This window comes from Ischnura elegans, chromosome 11, assembly GCF_921293095.1.
Source record: "Ischnura elegans chromosome 11, ioIscEleg1.1, whole genome shotgun sequence".
NCBI lineage: Eukaryota > Metazoa > Arthropoda > Insecta > Odonata > Coenagrionidae > Ischnura > Ischnura elegans.
The window spans coordinates 34,332,659-34,345,719 of record NC_060256.1 but is presented as its reverse complement, the minus strand read 5'-3'; the positions used below and the strand labels follow the sequence as shown (position 1 = coordinate 34,345,719).

The following is a 13,061-nucleotide window of genomic DNA, read 5'->3' as shown; positions in this document are numbered from 1 at the left end:
CGCCTTTCATCATGAATTTTATTGAGTTTTTCTTGATCCCTTACTCAGCAATACATCATTTCTGTTGATGCCAATGCACGTTCCGGAAAAAAATATTTTCCGTATTGCAGTGTTGCCTGCATCCAGGGAACAGATCTATTTACCGGAAATATCTTTAATCCGGAAAGGGTCTGGTCCCACGCATTCCGGATTATCGATCTTCTGATGTATTTGGTTTGGACCCACATTGCGAGGTCAAAAGGTCCAAATTGTAAAATTTTCCTTACACTCAACAAAACTTCCCCTGTTGCACAGAATGGTTCACCTTAATTGCAGGAATGTTCAGAATGGTTCTGTAATGCTTTTGCAATACTTTATTGTTTGATTACAAAATCATATTTTTTGGATAAAAATCACCGAATATGCTTTTTTTGGGTTAAAATTAAGGTAAATGGAATGAATGTAATTTTTTCATTCATTGCAATTTGGTTGCATAAGTAATGCATATGCAATGAAGCGAATGCAAATGCAATGCATTTGAAACTTACATACAATGCTTTCCTCAAGACAAATATATAAATTGTTTTATGACATTTACATGTGTCATATAATCTAAATATGTAATTTAGTACATTATTCACGTATGTAATGATCCTATGAGGGTGAAAATTTTTTCATATTTTAAATTAAAGCAGGAGGTCCTCCAAATGATATTGTTAACTGAAATCACTTTGTACCAGAATTATGAACTTGAATCCAATTATATCATAAAATTTAGGGAATCCTACGTCAAAGTCTCTTGCACCACGTCTGATTCGATGCAAACGCAGAAATTTGGGTCAACAATTGCAAAGTTCAATGGAAACACTTCCATTGAGAGCATAACATGCCATCATGTGAAAGAGAAAATGAGAGGGAAAGCTCATTCCCGAGACTTCGGCAGACCCTGAGTAATAAATCTTCCCTTATACGCAGTGCCGCGAGACAATGCATCCATTACCATTTCCTGAGCTCCTTCCATATAGTTATATTTAAATAAACCTATATACAGCCTTGGCGGGTATTTTCTGTCTGCGAATCAGCATGATCGGCGGTGAGGGTAGCGCACGGCGAATGTCGTCTGTCTCCTGTTTTCATCAATCCTGCATCTAAAGTGATGAACTGCGGAAGAGGAACCACGCCGTTGATTCGGTAGATTCTAAAAATTAAGGCTTAAGGTATGCACGTATGTAAAACTAATTATGGATGACTATTGGGTAACAGTGTAGTTTTATCGAATTGCCATTTCCCATCCGATCGTCATCAAATTTAGGATTTACGACGTATTTTAGCTTCTAACAGGGACAGCATTGTTGTAGATGTTATAGTATTTCAAGAAAGCTTTTTGCAAAGTTTCGCATGGCTGGTTTCTTTACAAATTAAAATCGTAAATGACGGATAATCGGATGGATTAGGACATTTCTCCATGATCTTGAACGAAGAATTGTTTGGACGGTGGTATCTCTCTGGATGTTGTAGTCACGAAGCATGCTTATGTGGTACATGAGTTTGTGCTTCTCTTAGGCCGAGAGAGTATTAGTGTAGCTATTTGGAGTTTTCACGAAGGGTGGAAAATCTTTTTTGGATGATAACTGGGTAATTGTAAGGCCATTTCTTTTATCAGGATGGAGGAATGCAGTTCTATCCCAAACAGCACAAATGGTCTCAATCTGGCATATAGGTCGTGTATTTCACGTGTTTTATCTCGTGTAAAAACCGTTGTTACCCGAGTAAAAGCGGAACAAATCTGGTGTATATATGGTCTTATGTCCGCCACAAACCGGATAATACACGTGTATGCTCAAGGAACCCAATAACGGGACCGTTGTAGTTATTCCTTTCTCCACCAGGATTAGGGTTTCTTGTTGATGACCGGGAAATGGCAGTGACCACGCAAACGGTGGCACATTACTAATTCTAAACAGGTAATAGGACATAGTCAACATATTAGTTCAAAATTGTCATTTATTGTATCAATAAAAGGTTCCTTTGTGTAAAATAATTCATCAGGAAATACGTACAGGATAAAACACTGGTGGTGATGATGTGACAAAAAAAGTGGTGATGATGTGAAAAAAAAATTGGTGATGATGTGAAAAATAATGTGAATGACATAATGGATACAGCGAATACGATATGATGGATGGATCTTAAAAGTACTGCCAAATAGTTTAAAAAATCACAAAACCTTGGTAAAACCGCAAGTAGTTTCACTGAGCACAAGCACACCAGGATAAAGAGAATTAGCGAATTGTTGATGTCGTCGTTGTCGTCTCGTGCTTCCAGTTCGAGCAGTTCGAGTCACACAAGTTATATCGTTAAGTGATTGTTTTCCCAGCGTTCAATTCGCGTGGTGCGAGGCATTGACGGAAGTAATTCGAAATTACTGAGAATTTTAAATTGACAAGCAGCATCATTCTAGTTGCAATTAATGGTTAACTCGTTTGTACTTCGACGGGAGCATATATGTAATCGTAATAAAATATACACCTATAAAATATATGCCGCAAGATGATTCGTAAAATTATTTAACTAGATTTCGTTGGGAAAATTTTGCTGGTACTAAGGTGGACGACTTTATTCAATCATCTGTCCTGAAACTTTAATCATGTTCGGATTGCTGCTCATCTTAGCATCTGCTCACACACGTACTTTGCTTCATATTTTTTTAATATAAGGGTCAAGGGAGTTGGACCAAATTTACACAGCATTTACACGTGTAAAAATGGGCGAATTCTCGACTTATTCCTTACACCAAAATTCGACTTAATATACAGGAGTAAATTTCTCCCTGTGCTGTATGGGATGGAAAACATCTCAAAAAGGCGTAAGCGTTTTCGTTGGACCAGGAATAAAGTGCAAAAACATTTGCAAGAGGCATTAAAAAATTCAGAAAATAAAAGTGTGTCTGCCTACAGTAGTGACAGTGATGTCTGTGTTGAGGTTGCGCCTCCAGCAGCACAATTTAGTGGGGTTGAATGTGGTGCCCTAGGGGAAATGGGAGGGGGAGAAGTGCATATAACTCATAATTCTATCTCTAATGATTTTGATGTCGAATATCTTACTAATAAGAACTTAGAGACTACAGAATCATTGAGAGATTTCTTAAGAGATTGGGGAATTCGTAGGAAAATTCCTGTTGATGCTATGAGTGAACTGCTGAAGGGTTTAAAGAAATATGTTGCCATTGAAAATGATTTGCCATGTGATGCAAGAACTCTTTTCAAGACTCCTAGATCCGGAACTTTGAATATAAGGAGTTTGGAGGGGGCAGGTGGCCAATATATCACTTTGGTCTACTCAAGGGTTTATGCCATGTTCTTAAGAAGGGTCTGGAGAAAGATTTTCTTCTAGGGGAGAAAGGAGTGGGTGAAATATCACTAGCTGTTAATATAGATGGTCTACCACTTCATGTAAGTACTGAGAAAAACTTCTGGACTACTTTATGTAGTGTAATGGAAGCTGTAGATAAGAGCCCATTTTACTGTGGAATATTGTATGGGTTAACAACCAAGCCAAAGGATTTCAGAGACTTCTTGAGAGAATTTATTGATGAATTTAAACAAATTTATGAGTCAGAAATTGAATGTGAGGGGATCGAGTATAGGTTAAACTTAAGAGGGCCAATTATATGTGATATTCCAGCCAAAGTAGAGGTAAAATCAATTGTTCACCACAATGGTTATTACAGCTGTGATAAATGCACCCAGAAGGGTTTGTACTTTGAAAGACGTCTGGTTTTCCCATATGATCGAAACATAGTTTTGCGCACTGATTTTTCATTTCGTAACAAGTATAATGATAGACACCATACTGGAAAGTCAGCATTTGAAGAAATTCCCATAAACATGGTTGATAACTTCCCTATAGATTATATGCATTGCATGTGCTTAGGTGTAATGAAAAAGTTGTTGAAGTTGTGGTTAGGGAAATCTAAGAGGTGGCGTCTGCCAGTTACTAAAAGAGAAGCGTTGGGGAGGACTTAAGGAAATTTGAGGAAGTACAGTCCTAGTGAATTCTGCCGCAAACCCCGTCATACCATGTCAATTGACAAATTTAAAGCTACTGAGTTACGTCAATTTATCTTGTACACGGGACCTTTGGTTTTAAAATATTTTCTCGGGAAAAAGGTATACAGGCATTTTTTGCTTCTGCATATTGCTGCAAGGATATTGGCCTCAAATTTTGTTAAAACTTCTACTTATATTGATTATGCTGAAAAGTTATTGCATCAATTTGTGGAACAATTTCACATTCTTTATGGCAAAGAAAACATGGTCAGGAATGTACATTATCTTTTACATATTTGTGATGATGTTAGAAGGTATGGCAAATTGGATAATTTTGGTGCTTTTAAATACGAATCATTTCTAGGGAGAGTTAAGACAATGGTCCGATCTTCGAGTAATGAATTACTTCAAACTGCTAACAGATACTTTGAGATCATGGCTAATGATGATAACCTGAGCAAAAAACCATCAGTGGAAAAGCCAATGGCAAGGAAGCTCCATTATCATGGACCTACCATGTCTGGTTCAAATTGTGTACAGTTTCTAATATATTACTCTAGTGGCTACAAGTTGCGAACTAAAGAGCCTAATAACTGTGTTATGCTAACTGATGGCTCTGTCTTCCTTGTAGAAAATATCCTGCAGTGTTTAAAAACTTAAGTGATAACCCTTGTTGGACGCACAATTCTGAGAACCAACAGCCTTTTTTCTAAACCTTGTGATTCTAACCTTTTAAACGTTTGTTGTGTGAGTGAGCTTGGTTCTTTGTGTGAAGTTAATGCTGAAATGGTGAAGTACAAATGTGCTAAATACAAGAATGGAAGTAATGAAATGGTAGTGTTCCCTCTTCTACACAGTGATAATGATTGAGTACCACTTTTTATTTTTATACGGTGTGCGTGGGTATATGAAGCACACTAATCAATTGACCGCCATTCTCTGGCTGGCGAGAGAAATACGTTGAGTGTTAAAACTAAAATGCAAATCTTGCTGTTGAACAGTATCTTTTGTTTACCTGCTGTTGTCCGGTGTCATTTGATTGTTTTGTACTTTGGTCAAAATGACCACCACTCATTATTTACTAAATTTTATCCCCTAGATTTTGTGCTCCTTTCCGTTGTCAGCAGTTAGACATGGCACTGCTGAAAAAATTTGTGATAGTTTCCTTTGTGGGGGAAATAGGCAAATCAAATTTACTGGAAATTATACCAAGAAATTGGATCAGTAGTGATGAAAAGAGGTGCTATTGGGCCGATTATGATTACTCAAGAAATATGCGAAAATTCGAGAGGGATGTGCGCCTTTGCACTACACCGGAGGAGACGTGGCATATGGAGGATATAAGTAAGATTTATGGAAGTTCAGGTAAGTCTTACATGATATTGTACATAATAGCAAGTTTGATTTTCCAATGAAATTACTTTTGTGCCTATCATTCAGTTAGTGACTGCTTGTTGTTGATAGTTTTTTAGATCTGTTAAAACTTATGCCCCTCAGATGTATCTGAGAAGAGTATACTAATGGTTCCATTACTGTTCCTATATTTTTTGGCAGGTACATATGCAGCCCTTATGAAAACATATGAATCGGCGAGATTCACAAGGATTCCACACCGGAGGATTCGCAGGGAATCCCAAAACTTTCCGAAGAAATGCGAATCGAATGGAATCCCAGCGAATGCTGGTGAATCATAGGGACTAGAGGCGATTATCAATAAAAAGGAATGCAATTAAAATACACAATTTATTCCATCACAGTTATAAATAAACAAACACACACAAATGCACATTCTACCCACTACCATGAATAAGTTTCTCCCTCAGGATATTGGCTTCCCTCAATTTGCTCAATTTTGAGCCTAGGCCGTGGTTGTAGGATTTGATTGACACCTCGGGGAATTTATTCGTGGCCCCAATCACATCACTGGCCTCTGAAATACGATAAAAATTGTAAGCACATGAAGAATAAAATCCAACGTGTTTTATTTTCGACGAATCAAAAACTCACCTAAAATTGCCTTATAGGCAGGAGGATATAACGCAGGACGCCGGGGTCCACTACCAGAATTTGTTCCAAGCGGGGAGCAAGTCGTTAGTGCTTCTCTGGTAAACACCTCCTCCAACAAGGCCTTCGCCACAGTTAGCCTTGTGGAGTACCTAACCCCCGACTTGATACCTAAATAGGTATTTTTGTTGATGAAAATGCCTGAGCCTGGCATTAACTCCTGCAACTGCAATGAAAAATTAATGCAGTCAAAAACACAATAAAGATATCATAATCATGTGATTCAATTACCAGGTTTAACCAAACTAACATAGCAAATATTCTTCACATCTTGATTCATTCACAATGTAAGAAGTCCTAAAACAGTTGAAACTAAATAAAACCTGCCTTTATTTTTTTTATGGTGTTCAGAATGTCAAATGCTGCTGAGAATGATTTATGGGCGGAATGGCTGTAGTTTGGCAGTAATTAATCATTTTCATGCAATACATTCACCTTGCCTTTCATGTATCCAAAATTGATGATGATCAAATTAAGGATGTGGAGATTACATTCCGAACACCTTGAAGTATATGGCATCAAAAATGGCAGAGCAAGGTACATGGTCTCCCCTTCTCAGTAATGAAATAATTTATAATGAAAGTCCTAGAAATATGTTTTTGCCATAATCAGCATCTAAGGTATGCATCATGAAAAACTGTATGTACTGTAAAACTGTATGAAATTATTGACCTACACACATCACAATGTAATTAACTAATCAAAATCAGCATTGGACAACATTTCAAGAATAGTAACGCAAGCATCATGGAGACACTGGCCACATAGAATGATTACATACTATACGTAAAAACCTACTCTAGTATCAGAAACACATAACCATATGGCATATGCCATCATCTGTGACACCATTATTTTTTTCATCATGAATAATTATGTTCCACAAACTTGAGCCTAAGGTGATAAATAATATATTTCTATTTCTAAGGGAATACAACTGAAAATCAAAATATGTCAAAGAAAAAGCTGCATTTGAACATTTGCAAGAAATATAGAAGTAATACAGATCTCTAAATGCAAGCATGTGACTTGAATATCACAAGTTACAAAGAAGTGGACAATATAGTGCACTATTCTTTCCATCTAGAAAGCCTACTTCAGCTATGGAATTTGAAATAAGAGGCATTGCCTGCAATGCATTTTGAAAGATTTTAGGGTCATTCCTAATGTTAATGAATATTAAAAGTAAATTAAAATATAACTACATTTACATCAACAATAAACAAGGTAGTCAATGTTGGAGGCATAAATGTGAATAACCGAAAAATATGGGACTTCTCAAAACCGAGGATAAATCTAGGCACCAAATTGCTAGCTATAGACGGGGATTACATCCCTTTACATTTTCTTTCATTACTTATCTACTTACATCAACAGACATGTCCTTATGCTTCAAGTGATCGGTATCATGCTGGATCCCCGTGGTCTTGTCCACAAGCTCCAATGTCTACCACCGGCGCATCTACTGCAGTGATACAGTCGGGCTCCAAAGGCTGTACCACCGAAGAATTTTCTTTGTCGGGGGAGCGATGCCTTATGTCTTTCCGCATTCTGTGGTAAAGATGTTTGCACTCCCTCACTATATCACAGCCAGATACTAAATCTGAAAAGGAGTATCATCTGAATCAATATAAATTTCAAAGTAGCTTCAGACAATGGCAAATTGATAGTATCATAGTACCTTGAAGAGCCTTCTTGTCTCTCTTGAGTTCGGCGACTTCATCCTCCAATTCTTTGATTCGATTGTTAAGCCGCCTTATCTCCTCGCTACTTTCACTCCCCCCAAGCCACTCTTCCTCCCGAGCAGAGGAGCTCCGGCAAGTAGATCGATCACCCCTAGTGCACTGCTTTTTAGGCCGACTTCTCAACTGCAAACATATCATCATAGGAGAATGAACAATCAGGTTATTGTACAAGAGAAAATGGAAACATCGTCAAATGTTGGAGACTTACCCACATAGCAGAAATGCGTCTCGGACACGTCTCGAATATTGTGTTACGTCTCGGAGACATTTTGAGAGCTTCAGAGACATCTCTGAGATGTCACTATGCCCAAAAAATGGTCTATGAGATGTCTCATAAAACTTTGTACTTTGGTATGCTTCAAATGTAGGCAAAGAAATAATTAAATGCGAATTATATAGTTATGGCCTACTCTACTCGATCATTTTTAGTGACAAATTTTTGATGGATGACCTTTTGAAATTAAGAAACCCATATTAAATGTCATGATTTTAATACACACAACTGCAGAGTTGAACCGAAAAATATATATGGAAGGCATAGATAGCATTTAAATATGTTTTTAAAAAATTCCTGAACGTCAAACAATTACATCTCTGAGACATTCGCGATATTAGAGACCATAGTGAGACATCTCTGAGAGGTTCGTTGCTATGTGGGTCTATGCTGTTGTGGTGTAACTACGGGGGGGGGGGGATAGATTCCCCTCCCCTAAAGCCTCAGAAAAATCAAAATTTTTTTGAAAATCTTGTCTGGATTTGATGTATAATAACTGCATCTGCTAAAAGTTAAATTTTAAGTGCGAAAATTATGTAAAATGCATTTTCAGGCTTGTTATTTTTCAAACATTTTCCTGAAATCTCTGTTACCTGGTTTGGTTGCCCCAACTTACCCCCCTAAACTCCCCAAAGGCCCCCCCCCCTCCAAAGCATATCCCTAGTTACGCCCCTGATGTGGATAGTCAATTATGCAAAGTAATTATAATTATATTTTATATTATTTATATTATTTGTGTATACACAAACGTCTATAATATATACATCTAAATTTTCTATCAGAGTCAAATCATAGCGTTATAATGCTGAAGTCAAACAAAGACTCAGGCTGGTACAGAGTTAACTGCAACTAGGGATATGCTTTGACACTTACTGATAATGGGAATATTTACCTTGCTTGGCTCGGGCTCCCAAGAATCACTCTCACTATCCGTGAGGAAAGTCTTCGGAATTCCTCCGCGACGATTCTTCCCCATCTCCCTCTCCTCATCCAGGAACCAGACTTTACCAGTGCTTTCCATTGAAGAGCAAGCACTCGTTAATTCTGGTTTGTTCTCTGACAAATATACAATAATTCACATTTAAAGTAGACGATGGACATCACAAGCAATGAAATAAGGCAATATAACAAACAAGGCAAGAAAAGTTAGTACTCACCCGATATTCCTAGAATTACAGCTTCAAAAAACTCGGGACCTTTACCAAATTTAATGAATTGGTATGATTTCACCAAAATGCTGTCCCTAATTTTTAAGCTGGCCGTATTGGATTGTTTGACATCCTCTGCTCGAATCACTCCTAAAGTGTCGTCCGACGAAAACTTCACGAGGTACCTTAATTCCCAATCTCTTGGAGGCCATCTCTCAAATTTTATTAAGTAAAGGATTTTATTCTTCACAATCTCACAATGACGATAAACAATCTAAGATGGCGGCGCCTATGGTAGCACATGTGAAATTATGAAGTATAGTGTGATGTGACAAAATTTTAATGATACGCATGAAATATATGAATAAAGGAAATTTAAGTTTTTAAATTAGTTCTTCCCCCTCAATGAGGTTATTTCCTCAATAACCCTTCATTACTGTAAATGAAATAATTAACAGGTGGTTTTGCGAGCAAAATAAACCTGGGTCCGCTACTTAACAGTTGAGTAACTAATAGTTTTGAGCACGTTTTGGGAATTATAAAATCTTCAAGATTGTAAGCATAGAGTTTATATTACTATAGAGTTTATATTACAGTGTAGAGTATTTATGATTGTAAGATAACTTAATAGTAATGGAGTCCTCTTTGTTTTGAGTCTCACGATCAAGCGCCACGAATTTCCTTCTCATGGAGATATTTTATATCTCAGTGATCAAGGAATTATTTTGGTAAACATATTCCCGATAGCCAATTCGTGAAATTTTGTAATCAATTGGCCTAAGTTTTATACTGCGGTGGAAGTTAGCAAAATAGTGGCCATGTCTGGCGAGGAGGAAAACCGCACGTTGAAAACGTATTTGAATAAGGTAAGAGGATGCTCCATCTGCATTTTATTATTTTTTTCAATTTTAGATCTTTCTGTTATCAACCGTATTTATTATTTCAGATCTCCTTGTACAAGTTGAAAAAACATGCCAAACGCAAATTAGCTGTAAGTGTTGAGGGTGCAAGTAGCTCCAGTAGCTCCGAGGAAGAAATGATGGATACTCACGATCATCGCGCCGGTAAGTGCAATCGCGTCTTGGTCTCAAATAACTTACTATTTACTTGGAAGTATTACTAAACCTCGTTTGAACAAAGAAGCAGTTATTCGTACATTTACAATGTTTCTAAGCCTAAATGACACGTACATTTTGTGTTTCTGGTCCTGATAATAGATGATGGAGGGTCGCTGGATGGATCGGAGCCAATTTGTTATTCACCGTCACGGACTGGCGTATCTTCCCCTGAGTATGCCTCAGCAATTGATCTCATACCTCGCGATGACAGGAGAAGAGAGACTACGCAGGGTTCCGATTTGAGTGAGTCTAGTTGTGATAGTGATTCCAATGAAGAGGGTGGCAATAAAGAGTTATTTAGTGGAGAACTTTTGTATTCCGATAGCCAGGTGTACACAGACGAGTATGTGCTAGCTATTTTAAAGGTATACTTTGAGAATAAGATGTCCAAAAAATGTTTATCGGATGTTTTAATGTTAATTGATAAGGCATTGCCGCAGCCGAATAACCTCCCCAGAACGAAACATAAATTAATGAAATTTGTGGATGATGTAGTTGGTGATTTTGTGCCCAAAATTCATCGCTATTGCGAGAATGATAACTGTATGACGTACATAGGGTTATGGAACGTCACCACAGCAAATACTGCATGTGAAGTCTGTGGTTCGCAAGATAATTCAGGCCTCTTTGTGGAGAACCCTTTGCCAGAATTGATAAAACATTTCCTAGAGAGACGCAAAATGTATAAGTATCTCCAAGATCTTAGTGGTTCTACAGGGGAGCCAATTTGTGATATTGTGGATGGCAAATTGTACAGAGAATTAAACAGTAACAGAGGTCAGTATGACCTCACATTAATGTGGAATACCGATGGTGTACCTGTATTTAAAAGTTCAAATGCACAATTGCGGCCTTTGTTGTTTACAGTAGCTGAGCTGAAACCATCTGTCAGGAATTGCAATGTTTTAGTTGCTGGGTTATGGTTTGGGAAGCGCAAACCAAAAATGTCGACTTTTTTGCAGCCGTTTGTGGAGTCATTACAGTTATTAGAGTCTATTGGAGTATTTTGGACTCACCCGATTACAAAAGAGGTTGTAATAAGTAGAGCCATTGCCCCCCTTTGCACAGTAGATTCACAAGCTCGTGCTCCTTTGCAGAATATTTCCCAATGGAATGGGGAATATGGTTGTTTTAGGTGTGAACAGAATGGTGAGGGCTTCCCCAGGACTTATCCATACAAGGCCCAATTTCCTGAACTGAGAAAGGATTCGACCATGAGGCAACAGGCAACTGAAGCTAGTGATAAGCGTCGAGTGTTTGGTGTAAGAGGACCATCATGTGTTGCATCTGTACCAAAGCTGGACTTAGCACGCTCGTTTGTGCCAGATTATATGCACTCTGTTTTACTTGGAGTCACAAGGCAATTTGTTTGCCTTTGGTTTGACTCTTCTTATCATAATGAAGAGTGGTATTTAGGTGGTAAGATGAAACAGATAGAAAAAATTTTGCTAGGTATATGTCCACCTAGTCACATTAGCTGGGTGCCACGTACTATTGTTTCTCGTGCCATGTGGAAAGCCAGCGAATTTCGCAACTGGCTCCTATATTACTCTGTAATCTGTGTGAAAGATTTTTTGCCAAAAAAGTTTCTTGGCCATTGGATATGCATGGTCCGTGCCATTTATGCTATGCTGCAAGATAAAATTTCCTCTGCAGATATTAGGATGTCCTTCGAATTGCTGAAGGGATTTTTGAGGGGAATCGGACGATTGTATGGGCAGGACCAATACAGATATAATGTTCATCTGCTCCTGCATTTGCCAGAGGCTGTTAAGAATTGGGGACCATTGTGGGCCCATTCTTGTTTTATGTTTGAGAAGGTGAATGGGCATCTTTTGAGCTTAATACACGGTACGCAGGAGATCAGTAGGCAGTTAGTAGCCACGAATAAATTTGTGATGGCGTATGAAATTTTGAAAGGGTACAGTGCTAGTGGTGACAAAGAAAATGGATGTATGAACAAAGTGTTGGCTTCTGTAGGCTCTCTCCCTCCTGCAGTGCAGAAGGCTATTTCTGTATTTCTGAATGACCACCCTGAGAGCCAGGTGTGCAAAATTTACTCAAAAGTGTGTTTAAAATCATTAGGAAAAATTACCTCTAAATTGTATAAAAGAGAGGTGAAAAGAGACAGCTCTTTTGTTTCATTCCACCATGATGAGATGGAGAAATTTGGGCAGGTGGAGTGTTTCATTTTGTATGAAAATGTTGGATTATTCTGTGTGATATGTGAGGTTGAGGTAGTGGGTAGCCTCATTGCTGGTGCAAGAGATAGCGCCTTAAAGCACATATTTCGATACAGGAAGGGAAACTTCCTTGCTCACATTGAAGTGAATAACATAGTGCAGAGTGTAATTAATGTAAATAGTTGTTATCTAATTCAGCAGCCTAACTTAATTAAAAAAAATTTGTAATCTAATTATGTAATAATACATGTACCACATTTTAATTCAATGAGAATTAAAATAATTGTGATAAAATGAACTCTTTTATTTCTGATGCATTTTTTCAATTTTTCTCAATTGCTTCAATGGAGTATATTTTTATATTATGATATTTCTGTGGAGTGTGCCCAGTGATTGAATAATAATGGCAGATGCCATATTTGAAAAACAAATTTATGTATTCAAATTTGATCATACATTTACCATATGGACAACTTGGCCTTAAGTATACCATATACGTTA

The 13,061-nt window shown here is 37.7% G+C and overlaps 2 protein-coding genes across 2 annotated transcripts; one reads left to right on the top strand and one right to left on the bottom strand.

The window, feature by feature from the left end:
* Positions 1-5,757: 5,757 nt before the first annotated feature.
* LOC124168333 lies at positions 5,758-9,439 on the bottom strand. The gene is made up of 6 exons (XM_046546506.1): positions 9,269-9,439; positions 9,004-9,167; positions 7,774-7,960; positions 7,462-7,695; positions 6,036-6,258; positions 5,758-5,958 (listed from the first exon to the last, which is right to left on the bottom strand). The coding sequence occupies exons 2-4, from the start codon at positions 9,130-9,132 to the stop codon at positions 7,499-7,501; spliced, it is 513 nt and encodes a 170-aa protein (XP_046402462.1). The 5' UTR covers positions 9,133-9,167; positions 9,269-9,439; the 3' UTR covers positions 5,758-5,958; positions 6,036-6,258; positions 7,462-7,498.
* Positions 9,440-9,571: 132 nt separating this feature from the next.
* On the top strand, positions 9,572-12,788 carry LOC124167605. Its single transcript, XM_046545584.1, has 2 exons — positions 9,572-10,323; positions 10,477-12,788. Exons 1-2 carry the CDS (start codon positions 10,134-10,136, stop codon positions 12,786-12,788), a joined length of 2,502 nt encoding a protein of 833 aa, XP_046401540.1. The 5' UTR covers positions 9,572-10,133.
* The last annotated feature ends 273 nt before the right edge of the window (positions 12,789-13,061 follow it).